The 27545-nt window shown below is 44.0% G+C and overlaps 1 protein-coding gene across 1 annotated transcript in view; it reads left to right on the top strand.

The window, feature by feature from the left end:
- Nucleotides 1–27427, top strand: part of LOC120542773 (putative protein MSS51 homolog, mitochondrial) — a 33101-nt gene extending 5674 nt beyond the window's left edge. Inside the window, exons 2-7 of the mRNA XM_039775429.1 lie at nt 2765–2960; nt 15644–15799; nt 19228–19352; nt 20131–20694; nt 22517–22610; nt 25486–27427. Of these exons, the coding sequence (XP_039631363.1) occupies nt 2791–2960; nt 15644–15799; nt 19228–19352; nt 20131–20694; nt 22517–22610; nt 25486–25720 (1344 nt within the window). The 5' untranslated portion in view covers nt 2765–2790 and the 3' untranslated portion in view covers nt 25721–27427. The remainder of the gene's footprint in view (nt 1–2764; nt 2961–15643; nt 15800–19227; nt 19353–20130; nt 20695–22516; nt 22611–25485) is intronic.
- Nucleotides 27428–27545: the final 118 nt, after the last annotated feature.

The raw sequence follows: 27545 nt of genomic DNA, 5'->3' as shown, positions 1-27545 counted from the left end.
TCATTTACTGGAAAAGAGAATCAAGAGGCAGAAAAAGGTGTTGGGGTAGCACAGAGTGGCACTGAGGACGGAGTCCAAACAGAACTGAATGAGCAGGCAGGAAGACGTGCGCTTGAAGAGCCAGAAGCAGAAGTGATGTCAGGCTGATCCTTCTTTGGAGGGTCTGGAGAAGAGGGACGGCCGAGAAAGTCAGTAGACATCGCCACCCCCTGGCCAGTCGCTTAAGCTCTTCGTGTGCAAGTGTGTGACACGGTTACTTTGGCGATGCCACCTGTGCTCAGCCAGCCTAACTCCATAAAATGCTCCAGCCGCATACCCACGGACCCCGTCAAGGGCCTGCAGTTGAATCGCCTCTGGCTGCTCTCCACCTCTCCTCACTATCATTTTTCATACATTTTTTTCTTTCTGTAAATTCATTTCTGCATAAATAAAATAGTTTGGCTCATCGCTAGTGGTGGGTGAAGAAAACGTAAGCCTGTCAAAGGCTGCTTCACTATTAGCCTTCAAACTGTATGAGAGTTTGCTGCTTGAAGGTCAGTGTGTGCAAGAGATGGATTGTGGATCCAATGCCTGTTAAGTTTTATTCCTTTTCCTTTTCACTATTCTGGCTCAGGAATGAGCCAAAGAAACACATGCAAAGCTGTGAAAGAGAGCCAGTGTTAGGAGAAAAGACAGGAAGGTCGAGGTGGTGGGAACTCCTTTTAGTTCACAGTTGTCTTTGTCATTATAAAAACAGAAGTGCAAAGGCTGCCAAGTAGACAGAGTGCCATTCTCTACCCAGCCAAGCGAGCACTCAGCAGTACCTGCAGAGCGGGCCTCCCTTCACTGCTTTGGTTTGGAAAATAAGTTATGGAAATAAGTGGAGAGAAATATTAAATTGCACTCCAGAATTTCAAGGCTAAACTCTTTATAGTACCTTGTAAAGGAATTTGTACATAAAACACCAATCAGTGTGACGCTCACACCTCAGACATGCAAGCAAACAAATTTAGAGCCTTCGTCACAAAGACAGTAAAAAACAGAATGGATATGAGAGTAAAACTTGAACTCATACTCACAATGTACACTAATGTTATCCCTTCTGTTTGGTCAGAAAATGACAAATGAGAAAAATAAATCTAAATCTTCAAACAGCTGGATGTCAGAAATATGCCTAAAAACTGAAGGACAAAGTCACAGCACCCAGTGGCTGCCATCCTGCCTGGCACTGCCATGAACCACTTTGCTTTGCAAGTCAAGCTGAATGATGAGTGCATTTAACGTGATGTTTGATTGTTAAAATCAAAGCAGCCTGAAGCTCTTAAAGACATCCCCACGTATTGCAGAATTCCTGACGTCGGGCCTCCCAGCTTCTTCTCCAAGACATGTGTGTCCTCGAATCTGGCCTGACGTGAGTGTGCACGAGAAGAACTGACAGCCCAACTCGTGCTTTGAGTCCATTGACGTTAAGATCAAGTTGATTCATGAAAGGCTTCAGAAATCTGCAGAAGTTAGGCGAGGTCTCTGTCATGGCCACATATGTCACTTCACAGACGGTGTGTGGCCTAACGGGGAGGACTTTAAGCCAAGATGAAGCAGGTTCAGACCTTGTTTTAGAATAATAACGCAATCACTTGTGTTGCTCTGTCTGTGAGGCTCCGACTAAGTAACGTTTCTCAAGACACAAAATAAAGGCTTTTGGTTCACAGACAACACCGTTTGGGTCACAGAGTGTAAATGGCCTCATATACTCTCATTATGATGAATGAGATATCATTTAATTGGCCATTTCTTTAACAATACAAATTCTAAAGTCCCTCAGAGTCCAGTTGTGTGGGGTCAGGGAAGCTGCCAAATGCTCAGCTTGGACCAACTTCTCAGAACTCTTGTGGCCTGCAGCCTTTTTAAAGGAAATGGACTGACGGTGTGCACAACGTGATTAGCTTGCTACATTCACCACACACCAAAGAGGCGATGGACGTCGGCCAGGAACATGTGAGGCGCTGGCAGAAAGGAGCGCGTGTCCGAGATTGTGGACACGTCATCTGCACTGGTCTCCAGGTGACCCACATAGACTTCATATTTGTGTCATTAGTAGACTGCAGTGACACAGCCAGGTGAACACTCGGAAATGTCACAAGTGCAATTTCATCTCCTAAACCTTTTTGTCAAATTTAAAACCACCTCTTTAGTTGAGGGTTATTTTGCCTTTGAAAGAAGGAATTTGATTTCAGGTTCAAGTTTAGGTGTATGGCACTGTGTCCTCGGACTATGGCAGTTATTGGCATGTGGTAAACCCACGTGTGGTACAATAACCAAATGAAAACAACAGCATACATTACATAAATCGTGTGCTTTAAACATTTATTCAATAACGTTTGCATTTTATAAAAAAAAAAAAACCAATGCAAAGGCACAGCGTCTGACTTTCCAAACATTCAGGTACAAATTAATGGGAAGGGTGGATTGGGTCTGAGGGGCTCCAGCAGGGTGCCTGATGCATCTGAGAATGAGCAGCAATCGCGACATCTGCACCTTTACAAAGTCTCTTCCTGCCGATGGGACTCACGAACAGCTTCTTTGTGAAGGACACGTCGCATTGTGGGCCCCAATGGATAAAGATTTCTAGTCGGAGCTGATTGTGCTTGTTTTAAACTGTTTTTGATGGCAGAAACCAAACCACATTAGCCACATACTTGGCTACGTTTTATACAATGGATTCATTTTACTGTAGACGTGATTGATGATAAATCCAAAAACACTAACAATGATTTCTACTTTACAGATTCTTCAAGAATCAAAACTCTTATTATGGACAAATCCAAGCCAAACGTCTGCTCCAGCCAGTGCAACCCAGCTGATAAGGAACCAGATGGCGTCCACACCGACTGCCTGGGCTTTTTTTCCATGGACTCAAATGTTCCTGGCCTTTCCAATGTCATTCTTGCAAATCTTAACCTGAAGGACCAGATGGAGTACAGGTGAGAATTCTGTAACGTTTATAACGTTGCTCTGCAGTCTTTCACATTTGATGTTGTCTTGTTGGCACATGGTCGTCACAAGCTAGTCCATTAAAGCAGTGAAGTCATAAGAACCATACGGAGAATAACGTTCATTAATGAGTGACATAGGTGGTTGAATTCACATTCAGATTATTAAGGTTTCCCTTGATTTCTCAGTGCATAAACAGCTTTTATGTAAAGCCCAATTGCACAATTAAAATAGACATTCCAAACAGGCGAAACCATGCCACCTTCTGTTGCTTTCTTTGCCAGCACATTGCAGTCTTATACTGGGGTGAAATCAGAGCGGACAATGTTAGCGTGGGGCTTAGGCCCAGATCATCTTCCTGCACAGCATCTTAGGAGTTTTGCTTTTCCTGGACTGCTACTTCATGGATGTTTCTCTCTCTTTTGGCCTGCTTTCTCTTTTCATTCTTTCTTGATGCGCGAAGAAAGAGTAGAAACTCACAACTCAATTCAGGTGACATGATGATGAAGATTATTAATATTAATATGGCATACTGCATGGTGGCCCTGTCTGTGGACAGTCTCGAATGCGTGACACCATAAACCGTGTTACTGAAAGACAAATTATAAAGCAATATTGGCAAACACACCTGCATTTATTCACCAAATATTCACAAATACATTTAGATGAATACATTTGAAATTCTGAGATCATTCCATTCCAAGTCTTCAAACCTGCAGTAAAGTAAACCACTTGCTAATGATTAAGACAAAAACAAAAAAGTTTGATGACATCATTGCAGATGACAGCAAACACAAATCTGTGACCCCCCAATCAGATTCATAACTATCAGGCGGATAAGGTAGCGACACTCTATTGGCCTAAGGGTGAACTGCGTACTTCAGGACAGGTCAGGACAGGTTGGGGGGCACGCACGGGTAGAGTGCTTTGCTGCATTCACCACACAACAAAACAGCTTGGGATCCTGGTTGGCAACCCCCCAGGCAGACACGCCGTCCAGTCCCACCCATCTATCTGCCACAGCCAGGTGTCACATGGGCATCCCCTTGGCCTGGTCCAGCTGCTCACATCCTCAACAATGAGATTGATCACCCTCGGGTAATGGCTCCACATGGCCATAGTGCTGTAACTGACGCTCCCTCACAGTGCAGGTCATGTGCCTCATTTGGGACTCCATGAGCAACACAAAGCCAAACCAGCGGTACCCAAGGACTCTCCGTAGAGACACAGTACTGAAGGAGTCCAGTCTTCATCTGAGGTCACTGGATAGCGTCCACATCTCACAACCATATAGCAAAACAGGAAGGACCAGGACTCCAAAGACTTGAGGACATCAGTGGAAATTAAGGAGAAGTGCATTTTAAATGAAAGCCAAGAAGAACTTCTTTTAGGAAGAAACCACTACGAACTGAAGTTGAAGCAGAGACCTTGACAGCCTTTAAGAAGTGTCTGGAAGATGGAGGGACAGCTTAGCTATTAGCTAAACAAATGGTCTTGATGGACTGAAGGATCTTCTCTTGGCTGTCAAATTTCTGATGTTTTTCATGTTCAGACTGGCCACCGGGGCTTTTGCAGGACACTGCATGACATATCGATGACTGTGCCTGAAGCACACAACGACCTGAGGCTTGAATCGGTCAATGCTGTTGCTGTTGTGCATGATAAGGTTAAGTCAAAGTAGTAGTGCTGATGATATAAATACAATGACTGCTAGTCACAATTACAAAGTAGAGAAAAAACCTAAAGACACGATTACAAAATGAGCAGCTCAAATTAGGCCATGCCATTTTAAATCAGAGTGTGTTTCTCATGAGACCAACTGGACATCTATGGACATTAACCAGGAGCATCAAAAAATAGTCAGATGTTACAGGAATCCGCTTGTGAACTTCAGAAAAGGCTGTGCTTCTTCTAGCCTTCCCTTCTGCCACGAGGCCTTAAGGAGTCCTGTCACTTACTAGTAAGACGTCATGTGCAGCAGCAGATCTGATTACAGACCCTGGACTGCAATCAAAGGGATTTGAGAAGAAAGCGTACATTTGTCAAAGAACGACGCCTGATAGCTCAGCTCTGCCAGAGGCTTGGATGTGACAGTCTCACACGTCCTGCTCCAGCCGTTGGGTCACAAAGTCATCCTGGGCAAGTGCCTTCACCTTTTAGCGCATCAGTTGTTAAAAACAGATAGGAATGCGGTGGAGTTTGTGTGACTAAAACGCTTTGCTGTTGTGTTCTGGAAGCAAACAGGATTCTATCAGCGGGTTCCCTTTGGTTTTCCTTTTTGCTTCTTGTGGAATTTTGCATCATCCTCTACCCACGATTTCCTTGCCACACTCGGTATTTTTGGAGTATGACGTTAAGACACATGCTGCGGACCCTGGGTAAGTTTGTCACGGTCGCCATCACTGTGCACACTTGACATACATATAATCTTCTGGGTGATCCTTATGTAAAGCAAGCAGAGATTCTGTCTTTTTGGGGCATTTGAGAAATAAAATGCAGATAATGGGAGAAAAAAGAGATTTTAGGTTTTGAAAACCTTTAATAGCAGGGATTATTAGCAGCTGGCCCTGAGTATTTTAATTCCACAATAGACTGCCCATGGCCAGCATGCAGACCTCTGTAAGCCCGCGTGTGGTGCGTTGGCCAAGCCCGTGGACCACAAAGACGGACAGTCCAGCTGCTATCGTGAAATGTGAACGCAGCGCGTACTGTTTACCGCCTGTCTGCGTAAAAAGCCAAGGCTGGTGCTGAGTGAAAACGAACAATTCAGTCCATTTTGATTCATTTTACCAGAACATACAAATGCTAAGCTGAAATGTTTGAATTGCTCTCAGACTTTAGCCATTAAGAAGGTGGCTAATACAAAATGCACTTTGGCACAGGCCACAGTCACGTCAGAGAATTCAAAATATGACAGACTGACTGTGGCACACAGCTATACTCAAAAGTACATCTGGACAAGAGAATGCAACCATGGCATCTTTATTTGTATCCCATCGCAGATGATGAGTTCATAGAAACGAGCAACAAATAATGAGGTGGATGAAGTTTTAAGTCATCGTGAAAAAATAAAGAAAGTGTTCTTGGAGCTGTGGAGGTGAACACCATTACTGGGCAGTAGTGGACAGAGAAGTCTAGAAGTTTTGAAAGAGTTCTGCTTAGTCTTGAAGTGAAAAAAGCAGAATTGACCTCACTCAGCATTGACTGTTCTTGCGACGGGACCAACACAGAATAGCTGTCAGTATTTGTGGCTTTTTGGGGGGGAAGAGCCGCTTTATTTGCACCCAATGCACAGATGCACACCTGGTGAAATAATTTTGAATGAACTGGCAATATTGTATGAAGAAATGGCTTGAGTAAGGTCCTGACTTCTGTCTGTCATCACTGAAGGCGTTACGTCCATGACTGGCCCACCCCAAGGCCTGGTAAGCAGGACACCTGCTGTTAACGTGGCATTTTACTGCATCATCCACAGGCCATTGTTGTGTCCACACTGCGTTGGAAAATGAAAGATGCCATTGACACAATGAGAAGGCCTGCAAACCTCCGAGGCGAGTGTCCAGTCAGTCTGTTTTCAGAGACTTGCAGCAGGACGTGTCAGCGGGACGTCACAGGCTGTGGCTGTCCCCCCAGTGTGCTAAGGGACAGGCTTAGGCTTAGGGTTCGGGTTAGCAAGGGCCGAGTGCAGGAGACAGCGGATGGACCACAAGATTAAAATATACATTTGTTTAAGCAACCATTAGAGACAACAGTTTTCCAAAATTTTGAATCATCTCAATGAAAGTAACAAAATGTTTTAAACCAGTTTAATGTGAGAGATTAAAACGAAATGCAGCGGGTGTGTCTGAGGCCATCGCAGATGACTGTTTTTAGTGCACTGTGCTTGAACACGATCCACAGGGAAGAAAGCTGCTCTTTCCTCAGACTCGCCACCACTGGGACACGTGTATTTGGGGCAAGAGTGATGGAGGATTTCAAGGAGCGGTTAGAGAAGGTCAGTCTCTGTGTTTCTGGTCTGTTCCTGCAGATGACCAGTGGACTAGTGAGGTGATTCTCAGGATGAAGCATCTTTTTCATTGTGACTTCTGAGGAAACATGGCTCCTCATCGCAGTCACGTTGCAGTGGTGCTCCTCAATATTTCCCTCCACCTATATCTGTGAATTATCAATAATCACCATGTTCTTTGTTTAATGTATGGCCACCATCGTCTTCATTATCAAAAGCCAGGACGAGTTGGTCTCGTCCGATGCGGGAGATGGACGTCTGAAGTGGAGCTCCGCTAGCAGTGGTGCTATTTTTCATATTATTTGCTTATTATTCTGAGATATCCTGTATTTATTCGACCCGAGAGGGACCGCTACAGTATATGTAAACACATATAAACATGGCCAACAAGAAGGGAAGAACGAAAGAATCGAAGACTAAAGCTACATCCAAGCTGCGATCAGCAAGCCCTAGCTCGAGATACGGCCTGTCAGAGACAGACCTGGATCAGATGGGCGAAAGTACAGACTCCTCGGGACCACGGTCCGCTACATCGTCGCCGGCTGAGAGCGAAAAGGGGAGCGAAGGTGCGATCGTGAGTGCAGATGTGGATAGCTCGCCGATTGGAGAGGATTACCTGAAACTGGAAAATGCCGGGAGGTCCGCGGCTTCAGTTACGCAATTACGCGGGACTGGAGCAGCGGGACACCGGCTTCAGCAGAGTCTGCTGCTTCATCTACGGCACAAGAAGGCACATTTGAGCTATCTGAACTGAAAGTGTTGCTAGCTGAGCTCACGCAAGATATAAAGGAAAGCGAGAAGGCTAATGAGAAAGCAACGGCAAAGGCACTTGAGAGACTGAAACAGGAATTAAAACAGGAGATGAAACAGGCCAATGAATGTCTGCGACAGGAAATCCAACAGGCAAATGAAAGGCTGCGACAGGAATTCCAACAGGCAAATGAAAGGCTGCGTCAAGAGGTCCAACTTGAACTTCGACAGGTGCTGGGTAAAATTGAAGAGCGCATTGAGAAAAACTCGGCTAAACTGAGCACGCTTGCTGATCGATTGGAGCATCTTAGTGAGACATTCACGAATCGGATCGAAATAGCCGAACATCTAGCTGCCAGTGCCGAGGAAAGAGCAGTAAATGTCAGTTGAATGTAAAAACTCGGAGAAAAACTTGGAGACAGACTGGCTGCTTTAGAAGATGGGAATAGAAGGTATAATGTCAGAATTGAAGGCCTGCGGAGAATCGAGAAAGTTTAAACCCGTGAAATTCGCAACTGAACTTTTTCTAAAATAATCGGGGCGACTTTAAAGCAGAATCTGAGATAGCAGCGGCTTACGCGTCGCTGATCAAACACCGTCAGACCCGACCAAGATCTTTTATAGTTCGTTTTGAACGATTATCATTTAAGTTAGAGGTGATGGAACTCCTCAGGAAAAAAGGAAGATATTATATATGAAGATTGCCACATTCGCGTCTTCCCTGACTTCTCTCCAGCAACAGCTATCAAGCGCGCGCCTTCTATAATATTAAACAGCGCTACGGCAAGCCAATGTCAAATTGGCCTCCTGTATCCGGCAAAACTGAAAGTGGAATGGCAGGGTCATTTCTATGTTTTCGCTAGTAAGGAGGAGGCAGAAAATGAGTTAAGAAAGCTGATCCGGGACTATTCTGATACATAATTGTGAGTCATGGCGGTAAATGATAAAGCTAGGATTAATAATCTACTGTCTGATCTATTTGTTTTAAAATACGGGTTTTTATCAGCATATATTCTCATATTCTTATATTATTATTATTATTATTACTTACTTATTACTTATTATTACTTAGTATTACTAGGGCGCTAAATGTTTATGTTTTATTGTGCTTAATTACGTTTTCCTCCTCTTTTTTCTTTTCTAATTATTTCATGTGTACCCTAAATGAGACTGTTCAATATCATACCCTTGGTTTGCTGTTATTGCTATTACTGCATTAAGACTTGTTATGCTTGTTTTGGACACATCTTTAACACCATCACCTGGGTTTATTATCTGGGGATATCATCTTAATGCACTAAAATTGATGAAGATTATATGTATGTGTATGTATATATATATATATATATATATATATGTGTATGTATGTATATATATATATATATATATTAAGTGCAAAATTCTTTTCTTTTTTTCTTTTTCCTCTTTTAAAGACTATATTGGTAACAGATATCTCTATCTTTTAACCTTAAAGCGCCACTGCATGGGGGCTTGATGTGCTTTGGGCGTGCTCTGTCTCTGGGTATGTCAGAGGACTGGGACTGCATGAAGTGGGTTTTAGCCTCACTTGGGGAGGCAAAAAGGGAGGGTGGGGGGTTAAGGGGGGAAGAGAAAGAGAGCAGGCTTGATCTATATCTAATCTATCATCTCAATCTTTATAATTATAACTATCAACGTAATAATAAGCTGCATGGCAACAACTCTTGGGGGAATAGGAAATTAAGACCTAAACTATTTCACTTCCAGTTAAGACTATAATATGACACCAAAAACTCAGAATCAGTGTCTCCATGATGGGACAGTTAACTTCGTAAGCTGGAATGTTAAAGGCCTGAATCACGAATTAAAGAGAAAGAAAGTACTTTCTCACCTAACAGGTCTAAATGCTAAAATAGTATTTTTACAGGAAACCCACTTACTAAGTAAGGATCAGTTCCGGCTGCAAAAGACTGGACTGGCCAAATGTTCCATTCTAGTTTTACAAAGAAAACTAGAGGGGTGGGAATTCTCATACATAGAACAGTACCATTTGTAGCATCAGATGTAGTATTGGATCCTGAAGGGAGATATGTGATGGTCATGGGAGACTTATCTAACTGTAAAATGATTTTGATAAATGTTTATGCACCTAATGTTGATGATAAGGAATTTATACAAAATTTATTTGCATCCATTCCCAATCTGAACACTCATAAACTTATAATGGCTGGGGACTTTAATTGTGTTCTAAATCCACTTTTAGATAAGACTTCCTCCACAGGGGGAACGGCAACTAACACCGCAAAGATAATTACAAAGTTTATAACTGATCACAACTTATCAGATCCCTGGAGGTTTTTAAACCCAAATTCAAGAACATATTCTTTCTACTCACCAGTACATCATTGCTACTCAAGGATTGATTACTTCTTTATAGATAATAACTTCTTGCCTAAGATTAAATCTTGTAAATACGATGCTATTGTTATTTCAGACCATGCTCCGATGATCTTGGAGCTGAAATTACTAAGCCCCATACACTCACCCCGCAGATGGCGCTCAATCCGCTTCTATTAGCTGACGAGAATTGTACTGAATTTATATCCAAACAAATTGAATTCTTTCTAGAGACAAATACATCCCCTGAGATCTCTGCAGGAATACTCTGGGAAACTCTTAAGGCCTTCTTAAGAGGACAGATTATCTCATATCTTTCCCACAGAAATAAATCCGAAGCGAAGAAAGTAGCAGAGATAAAAAGCGAAATTACTAAAATAGATGAAGAACATGCCAGACTACCAAGCGAGACTCTACATAAGAGGAGGCAGGCTCTACATTCAGAATTAAACCTCTTGACAACTAAAGAAACCGAACAACTAATTTACAAATCCAGACATCATTATTATGAACATGGAGAAAGCTAATAAGCTTTTAGCGCAACAAATTCACAAGCAAGATGTGCATACGCAATCTCGTAATTACTAACACGAATGGAGATAAAATCATCGAACACAAAAATATAATGTACACTTTTAGAGACTACTATAAATCCCTATATACTACTGAGTTTAAAGAAGACAATATACAATCTAATGCATTTCTGGATAAATTACAGATACCACAAATTGACGCTTTTAGTGTGGAGGAGCTCGATAAACCTCTGTCATTATCAGAATTACTGGATGCTATAAAGTCACTCCAAGGTGGAAAAGCAGCAGGCCCTGATGGCTACCCTGCAGAGTTTTACAAGAAATTCTCCGCTCAGCTAGCTCCCTCCTATTAGCAACATTTACAGAAGCCAGAGATAACCAATCTCTTCCACAAACCTTTCGCCAAGCACTAATCACTGTCTTTCCAAAACAAAATAAGGACTTATTACAATGTGCATCATACAGACCAATTTCACTTCTGAATAACGACGTTAAAATACTCTCTAAAATCATAGCTAGAAGGATGGAGAAAGTGCTCCCTCAGTAATATCACAAGACCAAACTGGATTTATTAGGGGCCGACACTTATCTTCAAATCTTGACGCCTGTTTAATGTAATATACTCACCAACTAAATCAAACACCCCAGAAATATTATTATCATTGGATGCAGAAAAAGCATTCGACATGATTGAATGGAAATACCTTTTACTATTTTGGAGAAGTTTGGGTTTGGCCCGAACATTTGTGCATGGATTAAATTACTGTATACTAACCCAGAAGCTTCAGTTTGCATCAATAACATTTGCTCAGACTACTTTAAACTAGAACGTGGCACAAGACAAGGATGCCCTTTGTCACCACTGCTGTTTGCAATTGCCATTGAACCACTGGCAATACATTGTCGAAATACTGATCAGATAAAGGGGATTAGCAGAGAAGGACTGGAACAGAAAATCTCATTATATGCAGATGACATGGTACTGTATATATCGGACCCAGAAAATTCTGTGCCTGCAGTCTTAGCAGCACTCACAGAATTTCAAAAGCTCTCTGGTCTCAGAATTAATCTGAATAAAAGTGTACTCTTTCCGGTGAATTCAAGCATATAATATTAGATTAGACACCCTTCCTTTTATCATTGCAGAACAGTTTAAATACCTCGGGTAAACATCACAAGTAAACATAAAGCTCTTTATCAACAAAATTTCGTGTCTGCATGGAAAAAATTAAACAAGACTTGCATAGATGGTCAACCCTTCATCTCACACTAGCTGGAAGAATTAACACTGTTAAGATGAATATTCTTCCTAAGCTCCTTTTTATTTCAAAACATACCAATATACATTAATAAATCGTTCTTTAAGCAATTAGATTCAACAATAACCTCATTTATTTGGAATTCTAAACATCCACGCATCAAAAGAGCGACCCTACAAAGACAAAAGGCAGAAGGTGGCATGGCTCTACCTAACTTCCAGTTTTATTACTGGGCAAATATACAGTCGATAAGAACCTGGACACAAATAGAAGAACATACACAGGCATGGACCGCAATAGAAGTAAAATCCTGCAGTACTTCTTTGTATTCCTTGCTTTGTGCTCCAATAAACACACGTTATCGGCAATACACTAATAACCCAATTGTGCTCCACTCACTTAGAATCTGGAACCAATGTAGAAAGCATTTTAAGACGGAGAAGCTTCTTTCTGTGGCACCCTGCAAAAGAACCACCTCTTTCAACCCTCACAAACATATGCAGTTTTAATATCTGGAAAAATTTGGAATTAACTTGCTTAGAGATCTTTATATAGACAACGTCTTTGCATCCTATGAACAATTACATTCCAAATTTAACATTCCAGCTACAAATTTCTTTCACTATCTTCAAATCAGGAACTTTGTTAAACAGAACCTTCCAGATTTTCCTCATCTTGCACCCTCATCCACGCTGGAAAAATTATTGCTCAATTTCAAGGAGTTAGACTCCATCTCTACAATATATAAAATCCTTTTACAATCCCTTCCTTTCAAAGATCCAAGAGGACACTGGGAAAATGACCTCTCAATTAATATATCAGAAAAGGAGTGGAAAGTAGCAATGCAGAGAATTCACTCAAGCTCCATATGCAAAGCATACAATTATACAACTCAAAATTATATATCGAGCACATCTGTCTCGACTAAAACTCTCAAAATGTTTCCAGGGCATGATCCAACCTGCGAACGTTGCAACCAAGCCCCAGCCTCACTAGGTCACATGTTCTGGGCCTGCTCCAAATTAACATTATTCTGGACAAAAATTTTTAATTACCTCTCAGACAGTCTTGGACTCACAATCCCTCCTAACCCATTAACAGCTGTGTTTGGGGTTCTTCCAGAGGGTCTTAAAGTGGAGAAAGACAAACAAATTGTGATTGCATTCACTACACTGTTGGCACGCAGACTTATTCTGATAAACTGGAAGAACCCAAACTCTCCTCTTTAAGTCAGTGGGAAACTGATGTGTTATATTATTTAAAATTGGAAAAATCAAATACTCAGTTAGAGGATCTGTGCAGACTTTTTCAAAACATGGCAGGATCTAATCAGTAATATTTTGAAATGATTTTATAAAGCACAGAGAATTTGTTGATTTAGGTATTTTTAAAAGCCTTAAATTTTACACCGTTTGGCTTGCTCTCTCTCTCAAGGGTGGGGATCGATCTGTTCTTAGCATAATTCTTTTTTTTGTAAAAACTTGATTGCTATGTATTGATTGTAATAAAATTAATAAATAAAAAAAAAAAAAAAAAAAAGCCAGGACAAGAATGGACTCGGCAATGGACATCAGGCTCAGTGTCGTAACATCACTACGACAGAACAGCAGCCCAACTTCAGATCTGTTGTTGTCACGTCTCTGATAAAAAGGCAAGTAAAGTCAAATTACTGCAGGCGGCCATTTCTAATTAATTACAATTAATGTGAATAAAGCGGTAATAATGAGGAAGATACATTATTAAGAAACACTATGGAGCTGACATACTGACCCTCGGCCTGGCTCTGAAGCAAATGTAATAGCAGTCTGCTGCTTAAGGGAGTTTAAATAAGAGCAATGGCGATTTAAAATAGCTTTTCTTTGTAGGTTTGCGGCCTTATGGTGATTCTTCTTCTGTTCAGATGTCTTTGTTACTTTGGAGTTTTCCTTGCGGAGCTGAAATGTCTTTAATCATGAGAACACTTTGGTCGCCTTTCTCCAGCCACTTAAACAGTAAACAGTGGATTAAGGACTGAAAAAGGACCAAAAGAACAAACAAAAGAATTTCCTGTTTACCCAATAACACCCAAGCCTGTTCATTACAAGCTGAGGATTAAATGCTGCCCTGGGCTCCTGTATGCAGTAAATTATTAACACAGACCATGCAGTCGACGTCCTCCATTAACCTGTGGCTGTTTCACAGGAGCTCCACATGGAATGTTTAGGTCGTTTTGAACCAGAAGCATAAAGAAATAGTTAATGTTCCTGAAAAGATGGCTTGTTGTTAAGTTACGGAAACCCGAAGAGATAACCCACAGCCTTCCTTTTAAGACAACTGTAGGCTTTCTGCTTTCAGGGCCCATTTTAACAAAGGCAATGAGAATCCAACCAGTTCAGGGGAGTTGGATGTCTGGCTCAGTTCAACGTTTTCCTAGTTGGCATTTCCTTGACGGCAGCCTGTGACCACAAACACCAAACACTAGCTGAAGTGTGCAAAACCAAACAGTTTCTGGAAATGTAAGTATATGAGGCTATAGACATAGGCAAACAAAAGAAAAATGAAATGGAAAACAAAAACAACCATTTTTGGAAAATGCAAAGCCAAACATTAAAAAATTAACAAAAATGTTCCACTAAGGCTAAGCTTTGAGATGTGGACCATGAAGCTCCATAAAGGAGAGGAGACCCTCCATTTTCTGGTAAAAACTGTCAGGACTTCCACTTTAGGAGTGCTTAGGGTTAGGCTTAGGGTTAGGGTTTCCCTGCTTCCCTTCTTGTGAGATAAGCGATGTTCATGAGAAGCCAGACGCAAATCATTGCTGACATCTTCATCAATTCAAAGATCCTCCTCATTACGTGTTATTGTGAAAAGTGAACATCACTTCTGCAGATGGCGGACTGAGTTGGCAGCATCTGATAAAATAAGAATTTTTCATTTGCTACGTGTCTTCCATTCTTCTCTTCTCCTATACATCTGAAATAATGGTGGAGGCATGAAAGCCCTCACCCGGCTTCAGAATTACACGGAGAGCTGACGTGGAGCCTAACGCGATATTCCTGACAATCCACAGAAAGTTAACAGTAAGCACGACAAAAACAAGATCAATAAAAAGTCCACCAAGAATGAAATCACCACACGTTTCTCCCAGGGTTGGTGTCTGTGAGCCGAGTGTTTCACTAAGGTTCTCTTGCTTAACAAGCATGGCACCAATAGCGCCAGAGAGTAGGCAGGATGGAGCCATCTCCAGAAACACTAATAGACATAACAGACATTCTGAATTCCCAGCCAGTCACCCAATCTGGCACCGGGAGGGCATTTCACTGGCACTTTTGGTTTTTAACATTTTAAAGTAAATATGTTGCAATGCTGGGCCCGCATTGGTGACATGGCTGTCCAGACTCTTAACTGTTGTTGATTTGAGAACTGCAGTCAACTCTAACACAGAGGTCAGCCCGTCGCAGAGGGTCCGTGACCCTCACTGATACCAGAGACTTTAACCCACCAACACGTTACTGGATACACTAGCACTAATAATAATTCTTTACATTTATATAGCGCTTTTCTCACTACTCTACGTGCCCTGTGTGTGTGTGTGTGTGTGTGTGTCTTCTTCTCTTTTCTTCTGAGCTATGAAGTGCTGCTTGAGTTTGTCCCCCAAAATACTGCCCTCCTGCCCAAATTGTTTTCACCAGCTGCCGCTGCCGCTGCCAACAGATGCTGGATGTCCATTTCTAATGACGCTACCCTACCACTCTTGTTTTTTTGCAAAGGTCTGCCTTGGAAGGAACAAAATTTGGCAAGGACTTTGGAATCCGTTCTCATCGTGAGATGTTTCAGAAGATTGAGGACACTTTCAGATTTTGTGCTGAGTGTAAGAAGCTTCCACAAGACCTAATGGATCCTGCAGCACTTCGCCGGTGCAAAAGGTAAAATGGAAGGCAAGATTTGCAATAAAAAGCAATGCATGACACGATGTGACACAGTCGAAACATAAAAATACACGTTACGGGAGGAACCCATGAAATGTCCTGGTTTGCTGAGAGCCTATCTTGTCACTGGCCTTGGCAATAAAAGTGCCACCAGCTAGATCTAATTTTAGGATTTGATAACTTAGCAGATGACTTTTAATGGGAGGACTGGCAGCCTTTTCTGTTCCAGCTTCTTACTAGGTCAGGTCTCGATATAAGAGTGCCAGAAAAATATGAGACTGTAATTGAAGAAACGTCTGCTACGCCTGCCAGCGTAGACACGGGTGGCTGCAGTCTTGAGAAGCTACCACGATGCATCATCAGCCCACAGCAGAGCCTGGCAGAGGTATCATGGACCACATATGTGATAAACATGACAGCACCTCCCAGTGGTCACTCAACCTTGGATAGAAAACACGTCAAAGAATGCCAGACTGGCAAAAGGTATGGCATAGTTTAGCCAAAAAACAATGAAGCGAGCAAGGAGAAAGCAAAGGAGGGTTCAAAGAACTTAGCAGCAGGTCTGTTTAATTTTTGATCTTCTTTTCTCCTTGACCTACGTGGCACAGCTTTAGCAGTTTATTAGGTGCCTAGCCGTCCCTCCTCGATACCCTAATTTCAATAAGGCTGTCATTTCATCCTGTGTGTTAGGTGGAATAGCAGGGTGGTCCCCTGTGGAGAGAGGTTTTCACCCAGTGGTCCACGCATGACAGAATGCACAGCAGGAGGAAAAAGCTTAAATCGATTGGATGGGTTGTGGAAGTGCTCTCAAAGATCAGGGGGGCAAAAGTCCCAGAAACCCCCCAAATGACGCAACTGGCTTTGCCTTTTGATTTGAACATTTTTAGCTTTTCTCGTCCTTGGCACGTCCCTGAATTCATTTACTCTTCCTTCATTTCCTGATGCTCTCTTTCTGTCATAGCTCTTAATATGTCCTGGACACGCTGTGACAATGACCTGCCAGTGAGTCACTTATGAGCACTCTGTGATTCGGAACATGTTTTTAAAATGTATTTTGAGGTTCGCACAAACTAACAAAGCAGTCACTTGAGTCACTTTGACCGCTTTCATTTTTAGGGACACGTCACACAGAGGAGATGGCAGTGCAGTGAGCCCTGGCTGCAGCTTCTTGTACTTTTATGTAGCACCTTTCTTTGTCCCATGGTACTGTAGCCCTAGTCTGGTCAATCGGATTCTAATATTTCTTTATGAGGAACCAGAGCATGTGTGGCACGATGGTCCAGTAGATGAGAAAAAGTGCCAGACATAAGAGTCATTAAAAGGTTTGGGGCAGCCACCCATATGTTGATTTCCTGGCTGCAAATTGACGTAAATGACAGCACTGCTGTGCACAAAACAGAACTGAGGGAATAGGGAAAAGGTGGAGGCGTTTAAGGGGAAGACAGGAAGTGAGGTCAAAGGGGTCGGGCTCATGGGGGTCTTCTTCCATAGGCTCGGACCCGGACGTGACGTCAAGAGGGCCTGGTGGGATCTCCCGTGAATGGGCTGCAGGAGTCAGCGCACTCTGCCACATCCCGGTCTGATTCGGAATTGCCCTCACTCAGGCCCTTTGGCTGCCTCCCATGTGCATGTGGGTGACACTGGACAATGGTTAACTGTCAGCAGGAAGGACATTCCTGTTCCACAGAAATTCTACCTGTCGTGTGTCTCACGCTACATGAGCTGAAACCTTCACTTCACTGTAAGTGAGCAAGTCGAGAATCTGAGAACCAGTTGCTCACAAATGGACCAACAGGTGGTTGGCACAAACATAAAGCAGCAGCGTTTGGCCATTGGTGCAAGGAGTCACTTGTGAATGAACCAAAACGTCTCCACGTCTGCTTAGCTTCATATGTTTGGTGCCTCCATCTACAAGAACCAAAAGAATTCAAGTTACTCACAGAAAACCTTTACAGTCCAGCAGCTTTGATTAATAGGCAACCCAAAAGGCAATGCACTGAAAACGGACAACCAGAGAACCAGCAGGGTGGGCACAGGTGGCGAGCCACCCTCTGGCTGTGCCTCCTGTGTCAGCCTCAAATATCATTGGTGGCATCTTGTGCCACGAGAGCTTGGCAGAGGAGAATCAATGACCTTGGAAGGCCCAAAGTGCACTCTGGTCAGCACTACAAACAGCACTCATTATTTGACGTGACTTAATAATAATAATAAATGTTTGAGTCCTAAATTGTGCTTTATAACAGCGCCAGCTAAACTAAAACAAATACATGGAATGTGAATGTGCCAGGCAGTTGTCCCGAGATATTTTAATGAGCCCTTTGGCACAATACAGAATGCCAATGAAGTAAGCCGCGGTCTTATGCTTATCGCTTTCTGCTCATTGAGTGCCAGCGAATCTCATCTGCAGTCTGTCAGCGGCACAAGGAAGCGGGCACATCCTATTAAGAGCTTTCATCATGTGAGCCTCCATGACACTAAGAGCCGCTTGTCATTCTTGTGTGAAAAATATCACATATTCAGCATAAACTCTGAAGTATCCCAGGCATACAATCGATACACCCTGACGTGTGTATTGCCCTTTGGGGAGCACATCATAACAAAGTGAAATAAATCAAATCACTGAGTGATAACGTACTTCATCTGTCTGGAGAAAAGGGCTCACAGCAGATTAGCAGTCATCAGCAAAGTGCAATGGAGTCAAAGGCCTGCAACGTATGACACACACGCTAGAATCGGAGCTCAAAGTGGTAAAAGCACGGCGTTCAGCTGAGAGATGACCGCAATGCCAAGCAGCTAGGAGTCCTGATTTAGGAACATTTCAGAAATGATCGCTCAGTGGCCCACTTCCATGCGGACGTCATTTCAGCGTTTTCTACACGCGTGGCCCTCGCGGTTTTCATGCGAGTTCCATTTCAGTTCGGCTGCCGTTTCTCCAACGTCCACAGACTCCTTCAGGACACGTGCTGGGGTGCATATTGGTCTGGCAATGGAGTGTCGTGCCATTCAGGGCGGGTGCTTACCCTGTACAGAGTACCGCCAGGATCGCCTTCATCCCTTAAATTGCATTGAGCAGATCTGGGAAGAGGTGAAGGGGCAGATGGGAGTCAACATTATCACTGGATGATGTTTTTCTCCTGAGAAGTGATGGGTGTACTCCTGTATGGTGAACATCTCAAGTCAATCTGTCTGTCAGTCTGGCAGATATGAAAACAGGACTGTAAAAGGTGCTGACTTGAGCCGTCAAAGTGTGTTGAATAAATGCCAGTGCGCTCAGGCTGTGCGTTCTTCTCATGTGGCCCTGATCTTCTATGGCGGCACTCAAGTTTTAATGGTGACAGGCTTCAGCAAATCAGTTTCCACGTGCCTGATGCTTTTTTTATGGCAGTAAAGTAAATCACGTCAGTTTGCTCGTTTTTGCCTTTCAGGTGTCAAAATGTGTACTACTGCGGTGTCAGCTGTCAGAAGGTGAATTGGCCAACTCACAAAGCTTTCTGCAAAAAGCTTCAGCTGGCAGCCATTGACCGTCTGGTTGAGTGGCTCGTCTTCAGAGGTAAGCACTTTAAAGTTGTCGTCCTTTACATTTTCTTTCCACTTTACCTGGTGAGGCTGGCACTAGTAAGTAGTATGTTCAACTGGGCTGATCTGGGCCTCCAGTCCCCTCCAGTTTCTTGTTGGCCTTCTTGGGGTATACCCAGACCCATGCCATGACAATGCAGTCATTTTCACACCCGCTTAGTCCTAAACAAGGCTGAGGGGGTGCTGGAGCCTATCCCGACTAGTGTAGGGTGCAAGGCAGGAACAAACCCTGGACGGGGTGCCGGTCCACACACTTTAGGGACTTTATTACCACAATACCCCCAAGCTGCATGTCTTTTGACTGTGGGAGGATGCCCACTCAGACACAGGGAGACAGGGAGGGCCCGGGATGTGAACCCAGGTCTGTTTACTGCCACTGTGCCACCCTGCTGCCCCAATCTTCTGTCTGTGTGGTGTGCATTGTTATAAGCACCTCGCCACTTTAGGACTCCTCCTGCACTGCCAAGCTCCTTGAATAACAAAAAATGAGCTGACGGACAAAAAGGATGCTGGTCTTGAAGATGGGCCGAGAACTCTCCTTGAGCCTGGCAGCAGTTCCATACATCACCTCTGATGCACAATTAAAGGCTAACACTGAGAGTTCCTTGTCATCCAAATTCTCAATGACGGCTCCAAGCTCACGGCCATCGATGAGGACGGGCACGTCGACTGATTGGTGTCTGGAAAATCCTAAGCCGACAGAGTGTCAGTCTTTTCTCAGCTAACCCCGCATCTCGCTCTTTTGATTGCAGGCGTCCTTCCTTTCACTACCTGTGCCTGGACCAGGCAGCCGCATGAGTTGACGGGTTGGGGCGACTGGTTTTCCATGCAAGAGAATCTGGAGTATGAACTTGACAAAGTGCTTGAGAGCGATCACATGAGAATCCTGTGGTCAAATGCAGGCAAGCCACGTCCAGAAGACCCGGACCTGAAGGAGTCTGTCAAAAGAGTCACTTCGGAGTTTCTTTCGCGGCCGCTGACCATTGGCTTTGGTCTGAAAACATTTGGGTTGAATCCCCTCAAGCAACCCCTTACCATCCACGTGGTGGGAGCCTCTCACACAGAGACGTTAAATGCCCGAGTCACAGACATGGATGAGTTGGCTCGCATGTTCTCTGGAAACCAAGGCCTAGAGGTGGTGATGGTGGGCCCAGAGGTTATCAGGGGAGACATTTCAAGACCCCCTTTAAAGGCTTTAGGGCCTAAAGGAAGAGTCTACCTTAGTGCGTATAAAGAGCTTTACCACATCTTCTGGGAGAGTATGGTGGAGACGCGGGAAGCTGCACGGCCTGATTTAGTGGTGGGATTTCATCCGGGTAAGTGGGCCGGTTTGTGGTTTGGTCTTCTGTTGACAGTTTATTGCTCATGATGGTTGCCCTTCTTCCTGTGCTGCCATGTCAGTTTACATCTCTGCTGCCTGCTTCTCCCCTTTCTCCCTATTTTTTACAGCCTTGCCCATTTCTTGTGCCACACATTTCTAAGCTGCTACCCATTCTCCACATGCCACCCATCAGCATTTCTCCAAGGTGCCAAGCCTGAAACTCTGCTGCTAGTCCAGCTCACAGTACATTCTGGTGCAGGTAATACATCTCAAGTACCTGAGCGTCTCCAGAAGCAAAAAGGAATTGTGGAAACCGTCACGTCAAGTCAGGCGCAGGCTTGGAGTGCTATTAGAAATTCACAGGAATCCCGAAACGCATACAAAGATATCCACTAAATGGCGAGAAGCAAAGCAACTTTGAGCTGATTAACCAAGAACAAGGACAGCAAGAGCAGAGATCACCCCAGATGAGAGGTCGAGCCAGACAAAGGCAGACACAGTGGGGGTCCTGGAGACGGGACAGCTGGCCGTCCGCACCCCCTTAGCATTCCACCGCATTGCGTGAGCCGTGCTGTTTCTAAGCTCCCAGTATCTCCGACGTCTCTGGCTTGGCGCTAGAGTAGTGGGACCCCTGGAGAAAAACAAACCGAGGAGGGAAATTCAATTGTTTAGGCGGCATCACTGAGCGTTCTGCGCTGAAGAGCCCGTTTGAGGCACCCTGACATGTTGTACTTGTTCCTTGGCAGCCCCTGCCCTATAAAAGTCCATTCATCCACATCTCCGTCCGTATCTGCAGGACTCCGCAGGAGAGTTTTGCTGACTCACAGGCCTCTGCTTATCAGACTGGCACAGCGGAGCGGCTCTTGCGGAGGGTAAAGACGCACGTTTGCTGTCTGGCATTAAGAAATCTACCAGCTGTATAAACTGCTGAGGGAAATAAGACGGCGCCATTTCACTGTTCATTCGCTGAGCAAGACAAGCAAAAGTAAAAAGCCATGTGCACTGCTGGCCGCCGTGTTTTAATGCGCTGTATCAGTGTGTGCTCCTAACCTCCTCGTCCTCTTCCTCGTCCTCCTCCTCGTCCTCCGGCCCAGTCACTTGCTAAGAGTACCACAAGTACTTGAACCTCAAAGTCATTGTGCATAACATTTCATCAAGCAGATAAGAAAATGGATGCATTGTTATGCAGAGGGGCACCTCTTACCGCCACGCTGCCCGCTGGACAATGAGCCTAAATAAAAAACTAAAGTCCTCTATTTGCCCGCTGAGCACCCCCCCACAATGCCCCCACTGACACATTACGTTTTCACACAATGGAGGGTGCTTAGATGAGCTTTAGCTGCACATACGTCTCGTCTGGCTGGCATTATATTTCATTATGGACACAGATAGTCTAAATATACAGCCAGGCCGCTGACAGCCACATGTCACTTGCCTTGACACCAAGGCCAGCTTGTCAGCAGTTCATTTGAAAGAATCCACAGAGGCAGGCAGCAGGGAATGAGACACGTAATCTCATTCATCCAAAACACGCCGCCCTGCTCCTTGAGCCTGCCAGAGCATCGGCACTATAAATGGCGCTGGTTAAAACTGTCTGTCTGAGCAAAGCAACAATGGCGTGCAGAAATAACGGAGTGTGACAAGATAACAGGACCTGAAGGGTGACCCGTGTCCACCGAGCAAGTGCATTGTGGCCCTCTGGCTGGGCTCACTTGGTGAATTCATCTGGTGGTCATGTTCTTCATGCTTTGGCCTGCTGTACTCAGCCCAGTGAAGGTGCTATAACATTTTTAAAAATGGTCATTTTTGTTTTGCAGGATTTCATGCTTCGCAGGGTCTGGCTGAGGGATGGCTACCCACTTTGCTTCTCCTTAGAGATTACAGGATCCCTTCACTCTTCACTTTCTACAAGTAAGAGCTCCTAGAAATTCAGTCCAGGCTTGGCTGACGATTTTTAGGCCTAAAGTGAAATGGTGGCAAATAGGCAGGGGCTCAGGCCCACCCAAGTACCATTCCTGTACCTATGTGGCATTTGCTTATTCAACACACGAGAAAGAAGATGGTGAAGAAAAGAAAACAACTGAGACCTGCGGTCGTCTCGCGCTCGTGATAGACGGCCACCTCATAGCACTCGCTAGCCTTTGACACCCGCGATGCTTTGCCATTGTGGTTCTGTCAATCACGTGAAGGCTTGAGCGACTGTTCATGCTGTGCTGTGCCCTACTGGTGATGCCATTGCCAGTTTAACATTCCATTACACCATTTATACAAACACACACACACATATATATATATACATATATATATATAGATATATAGAGAGAGAGAAGCCTGCAGAGGGCGCTCCTGTCACCCAAACTCGACACAGGCAGACGCAGGACACAACTCCAGCACACACTTTTTAAAATTTTTAACACCATCCACAGCACAAAGCACACTTCTCTTCTTTCTTTTTCTTTCTCTTCTTCACTCTCAGTCCACCTCTTCCTCTGTTCTTCACCTCCCGACTCTGGCTCCCGGAGTATTAGCTGCTGGCTTCTTTTGTGCTGCTCCTGGGAGTACTCAACATAGTGGGACTCAGCAGCACCCCCTGGCGGCACCTATGGAAGGCAACAGGCCTGCAGCAGACTCCATCTCCTAGCATGCCCTGCTGGAACCCAGTGGGGGCGGCCCTCTAGCGTCCCAGGGGAGATAAGGAGATAATGCCCTGAGCACACCCTTTCCGCAGGCCCTTCCATTATACAGGCATCCCAGCCAGTTAAGGGCCCTGACCATCAGCAAGATAGATAGATAGATAGATAGATAGATAGATAGATAGATAGATAGATAGATAGATAGAGTGAAAGGCGCTATACGATAAAAAGATAGCTGGATAGATAGATAGACAGATAGAGTGAAAGGCGCTATACGATAAAAAGATAGCTGGATAGATAGATAGATAGATAGATAGATAGATAGATAGATAGATAGATAGATAGATAGATAGATAGAGTGAAAAGCACTATATAATAGATATATTGAAAGGCGCTATATAATAGATATCAATCAATCAATCAATCAACATTTATTTATATAGCACATATTCATACAAAAAAATGTAGCTCAAAGTGCTTTACAAAATGAATAGAAAAATAGAAGACATAATAAAAAATAAACATAAGTCAACATTAATTAACATAGAATAAGAGTAAGGTCCGATGGCCAGGGTGGACAGAAAAAACAAAAAAAAAACTCCAAAGGCTGGAGAAAAAAATAAAATCTGTAGGGGTTCCAGACCACGAGACCGTCCAGTCCCCTCTGGGCAATCTACCTAACATAAATGAAACAGTCCTCTTTGTATTTAGGGTTTTCATGGAAGGACCTGATGATGATGGTCACGTAGACTTCTGGTTTTCAGTCCATCAATGTTGGTGCATCATGATGCTTTGAGTAGGTGGTGGTGGCGCAGGCCACTGGACAAAGAAACAGAAGAGAGAGTTGGGGTCAGTATGGATTTTGGAGCCACTGTGAATAGTTATTATGAAGAATTGAACATACAGAGTATCAGGATTAAGTTAAAGTGAAGTTATAAAAAGGCCATGTTAAAGTAATGTGTTTTCAGCAGTGTTTTAAAGTGCTCTACTTAGATAGATAGATAGATAGATAGATGATAGATTGAAAGGCGCTATATAATAGATATATAGATAGATAGATAGAGTGAAAGGCACTATATGATAAAAAGATAGCTAGATAGATAGATAGACAGATAGAGTGAAAGGTGCTATATGATAAAAAGATAGATAGATAGATAGATAGACAGATAGTGTGAAAGGCGCTATATGATAAAAAGATAGATAGAGTGAAGGTGCTATATAATAGATCAATAGATAGATAGAAATGAAAGGCGCTATATGATAAAAAGATATCTAGATAGATAAATAGAAAGAGTGAAAGGTGCTATATGATAAAAAGATAGCTAGATAGTTAGACAGATAGACAGATAGAGTAAAAGGTGCTATATGATAAAAAGATATATTGAAAGGCACTATATAATAGATAGATAGATAGATAGATAGATTGAAAGGCGCTATATAATAGATAGATAGATAGATAGATAGATAGATAGATAGATAGATTGAAAGGCGCTATATAACAGATAGATAGATAGAGTGAAAGGCACTATATAATAGATATATTGAAAGGCGCTATATAATAGATAGATAGATACTGACAGCCTGAAACGACATGTTAAACATCTCACAGACAAACATTCCAGCAGTACGGGGCTCACATGTGCGTATGGTGGCATGAAGATACCCAACAGCACCACATTTTCTGAAAGCTGCCATGCTGCTTGTCACTTTAGCAGTCCAATGGCCACTTTAAATTGAGCTCTTCAATTCTATTTCTCTCTCTCTCTATATATATATATATATATATATATATATATATTTACACAGCATATACAGTACGTATGTGGATATATCATTTTTTCTCTCTTTAATATGTGTGACTGTGCTCCTTGAATATCCCAGATGTGACTGCCTTTCCCATGGCATCAGTTGTCTTGAGAGCAAATGCCCATTTAATTGTTTAGAGAGGGCTTAAGAAGGATGCCACGCGGTGGGGCTCCTCATGCTTTGAGTGTGTGCTTGTGTTGAAAGTCGTCTCTGTGCCAAGTATTTCTCTGTCCTTCTAATTGTTGTCACCTTTAGCGCAATGTTGTTTTAAGTCAGCGACAGCTTAGGAGTTTTCTCTTGACGTTGTAAGGTCCCTGCCACCGTGGCTTAACTCTTTGTCCCCACAGTGACCTTGAGCTGAAGTACTCCCTGCAGATCCTGGCAGAGCTCGAGTGCCACATCATAACAAGTGGCGCTAATCCTTGGTGCTCCCTGAAGCCAGAGCAGGTGCAGTCCTGCCCCAACAAGCTGCCCGTCTACTGCAACGGGTATTACGCAGCTTTCCTTGGTGCGGTGGAGGAACCTCGAGAAGGGGAAGACGTGGAAGAGGAAGAGGAACAGCTGAGTCATCGGCCGCTCTAGCAGTCGGATAAGCAGGACAAAAGAAGGACATGGCCCGTGTGCAACGTGTTTGTTTGTTCTGCATGATGGGCACGAACGCAGGGGCACACAACAGCATTTGGACACACTGCCCCTCTGTGTCATGCACTTGCCCAGGAATGTGTTGACCGAGAGTTGCTACTGCATGTCTTGTGAATTCTCTCGGAGTTTTCTTTGGTGTTTCTTTTTTCTCAGGGTTGTAATTTGAATTTGTAGCTGACTAGATGGGACTGACCAACACCAGGGACACGATGCAGTGACCATTTCAAAAACCACTCGTCCATAATGGTGGTGGTGGTTCGAGGAATCATGGCTTTCAAACGTTTAGAGCACAAAGATGAGGCTTTGATTGTCTGCTGGATGTTAAAAGGATAAAACTTGTCAGCCCATCCAGTGCCACCCTAAGCCCATTTGAAAAGCAGAATGTGGAGCTCAGGCACTTTGGTGGTGTTGCCTCATTTTCTCTTACTATTTAAACATTTGTCCTATTTTCTAGAATAGCAAGACAAGGACATGGCAGCTGCCATCACAAGAGGACGTGTATAGTTTTCTAAAATTCACTTTTGGCATCAGCTTTATCTAAAATGCAATTCCAGGAAGCCCAGATGTACGCGTGACTGGGCACCAGCCCAATGCCAGGCACCTTCTGTACATTCATAGATGTCCACAGTGAGCTGATTTCAAATCCTGCGTCTTCAGGCCTCGTCCCACCCAGTCTGTGTGGTGCAGCTTTATGGACCTCTGGTACAATTTCCACAAAAGTCTGGTTTGATTGTGAAGATGTGGCCACTGCTATCGCACTGCGGTGGGGACCAAAACTACCTGACGGAGACCCTTTGGAGACATCGGCCTTAACGTTTCCAAGCGAACGCTGAGGCGTTTATATGAGGGCTGAAGGTGATCTGACACGGGGCCAGTCTAACCGCTGGAAACAAGGAGCAAAGTGCGGTCGGCACGCAACGTGTCTGCGCTCACTAATTAGAGACCCTCGTTCATTCACAGCACGGCGACTCGAGAGTCCACATAGAGAACTGAGCCTGAACGCACAGCAGGCACACGTGGGGCAGGATTACCAGGCAGCCAGAGCAAGCCTGGCACCTGACCAGGCCCCGGATGGGAGCCCCTGGCATATTTGATTCTACAACATACTTTCCAAATATTCTTCTAGAGGCGTCTTGCTGATACTGCTGTGTGTGATCAATAAAAAGAAGAATTACGGAAAAGGTGCTGGTGTGCAGCACACCTGAAATGATTTTCCCAGAAAAGACTCCATGAAAGGAGTCCACAGTAGACCTGAGGGGTGTTAATTGATATGTTCAGCTGGCATGAAAGTTTACAGCGTGAAGCACAACTGAATTACCTGGAAAATGAAACAAAATAACAAATCGGCCCCGCATTTGGCACAAAACAAACAGACTAGGAGTGCAAAAAGGCCTTCAGACTGTCAGAGAAAACCCTGATGGGCAGAGGAAAAGCAGCACACTCCACAAAGACAGCGTGGATGGCATCGCCCAGTCACCGTGCCACCTGTGAACAGCTCTGGACAACCCCTGTTTGGCTCATTGGGTTCTTATGTTGTGCGCATCCCGTCAGGCAGATTCGGGGGGCTGTACAGTCAGTCAGCCATTAGCCAACCTGCTATACCCTAACTCAGGGTCACGGGGGGCCTGCTGGTGCCAATCCCAGCCAACACAGGGCACAAGGCAGGAACAAACCCCAGGCAGGGCGCCAGCCCACCGCAGGGCTCACACAGGCACAATTTAGGATCGCCAATCCACCTGATCTGCATGTCTTTAGACTGTGGGAG

The sequence above is a fragment of the Polypterus senegalus genome, chromosome 13, assembly GCF_016835505.1.
Source record: "Polypterus senegalus isolate Bchr_013 chromosome 13, ASM1683550v1, whole genome shotgun sequence".
Lineage (NCBI taxonomy): Eukaryota > Metazoa > Chordata > Cladistia > Polypteriformes > Polypteridae > Polypterus > Polypterus senegalus.
The sequence above is the reverse complement of the archived record's forward strand: the minus strand, read 5'-3'. Positions and strand labels throughout refer to the sequence as shown.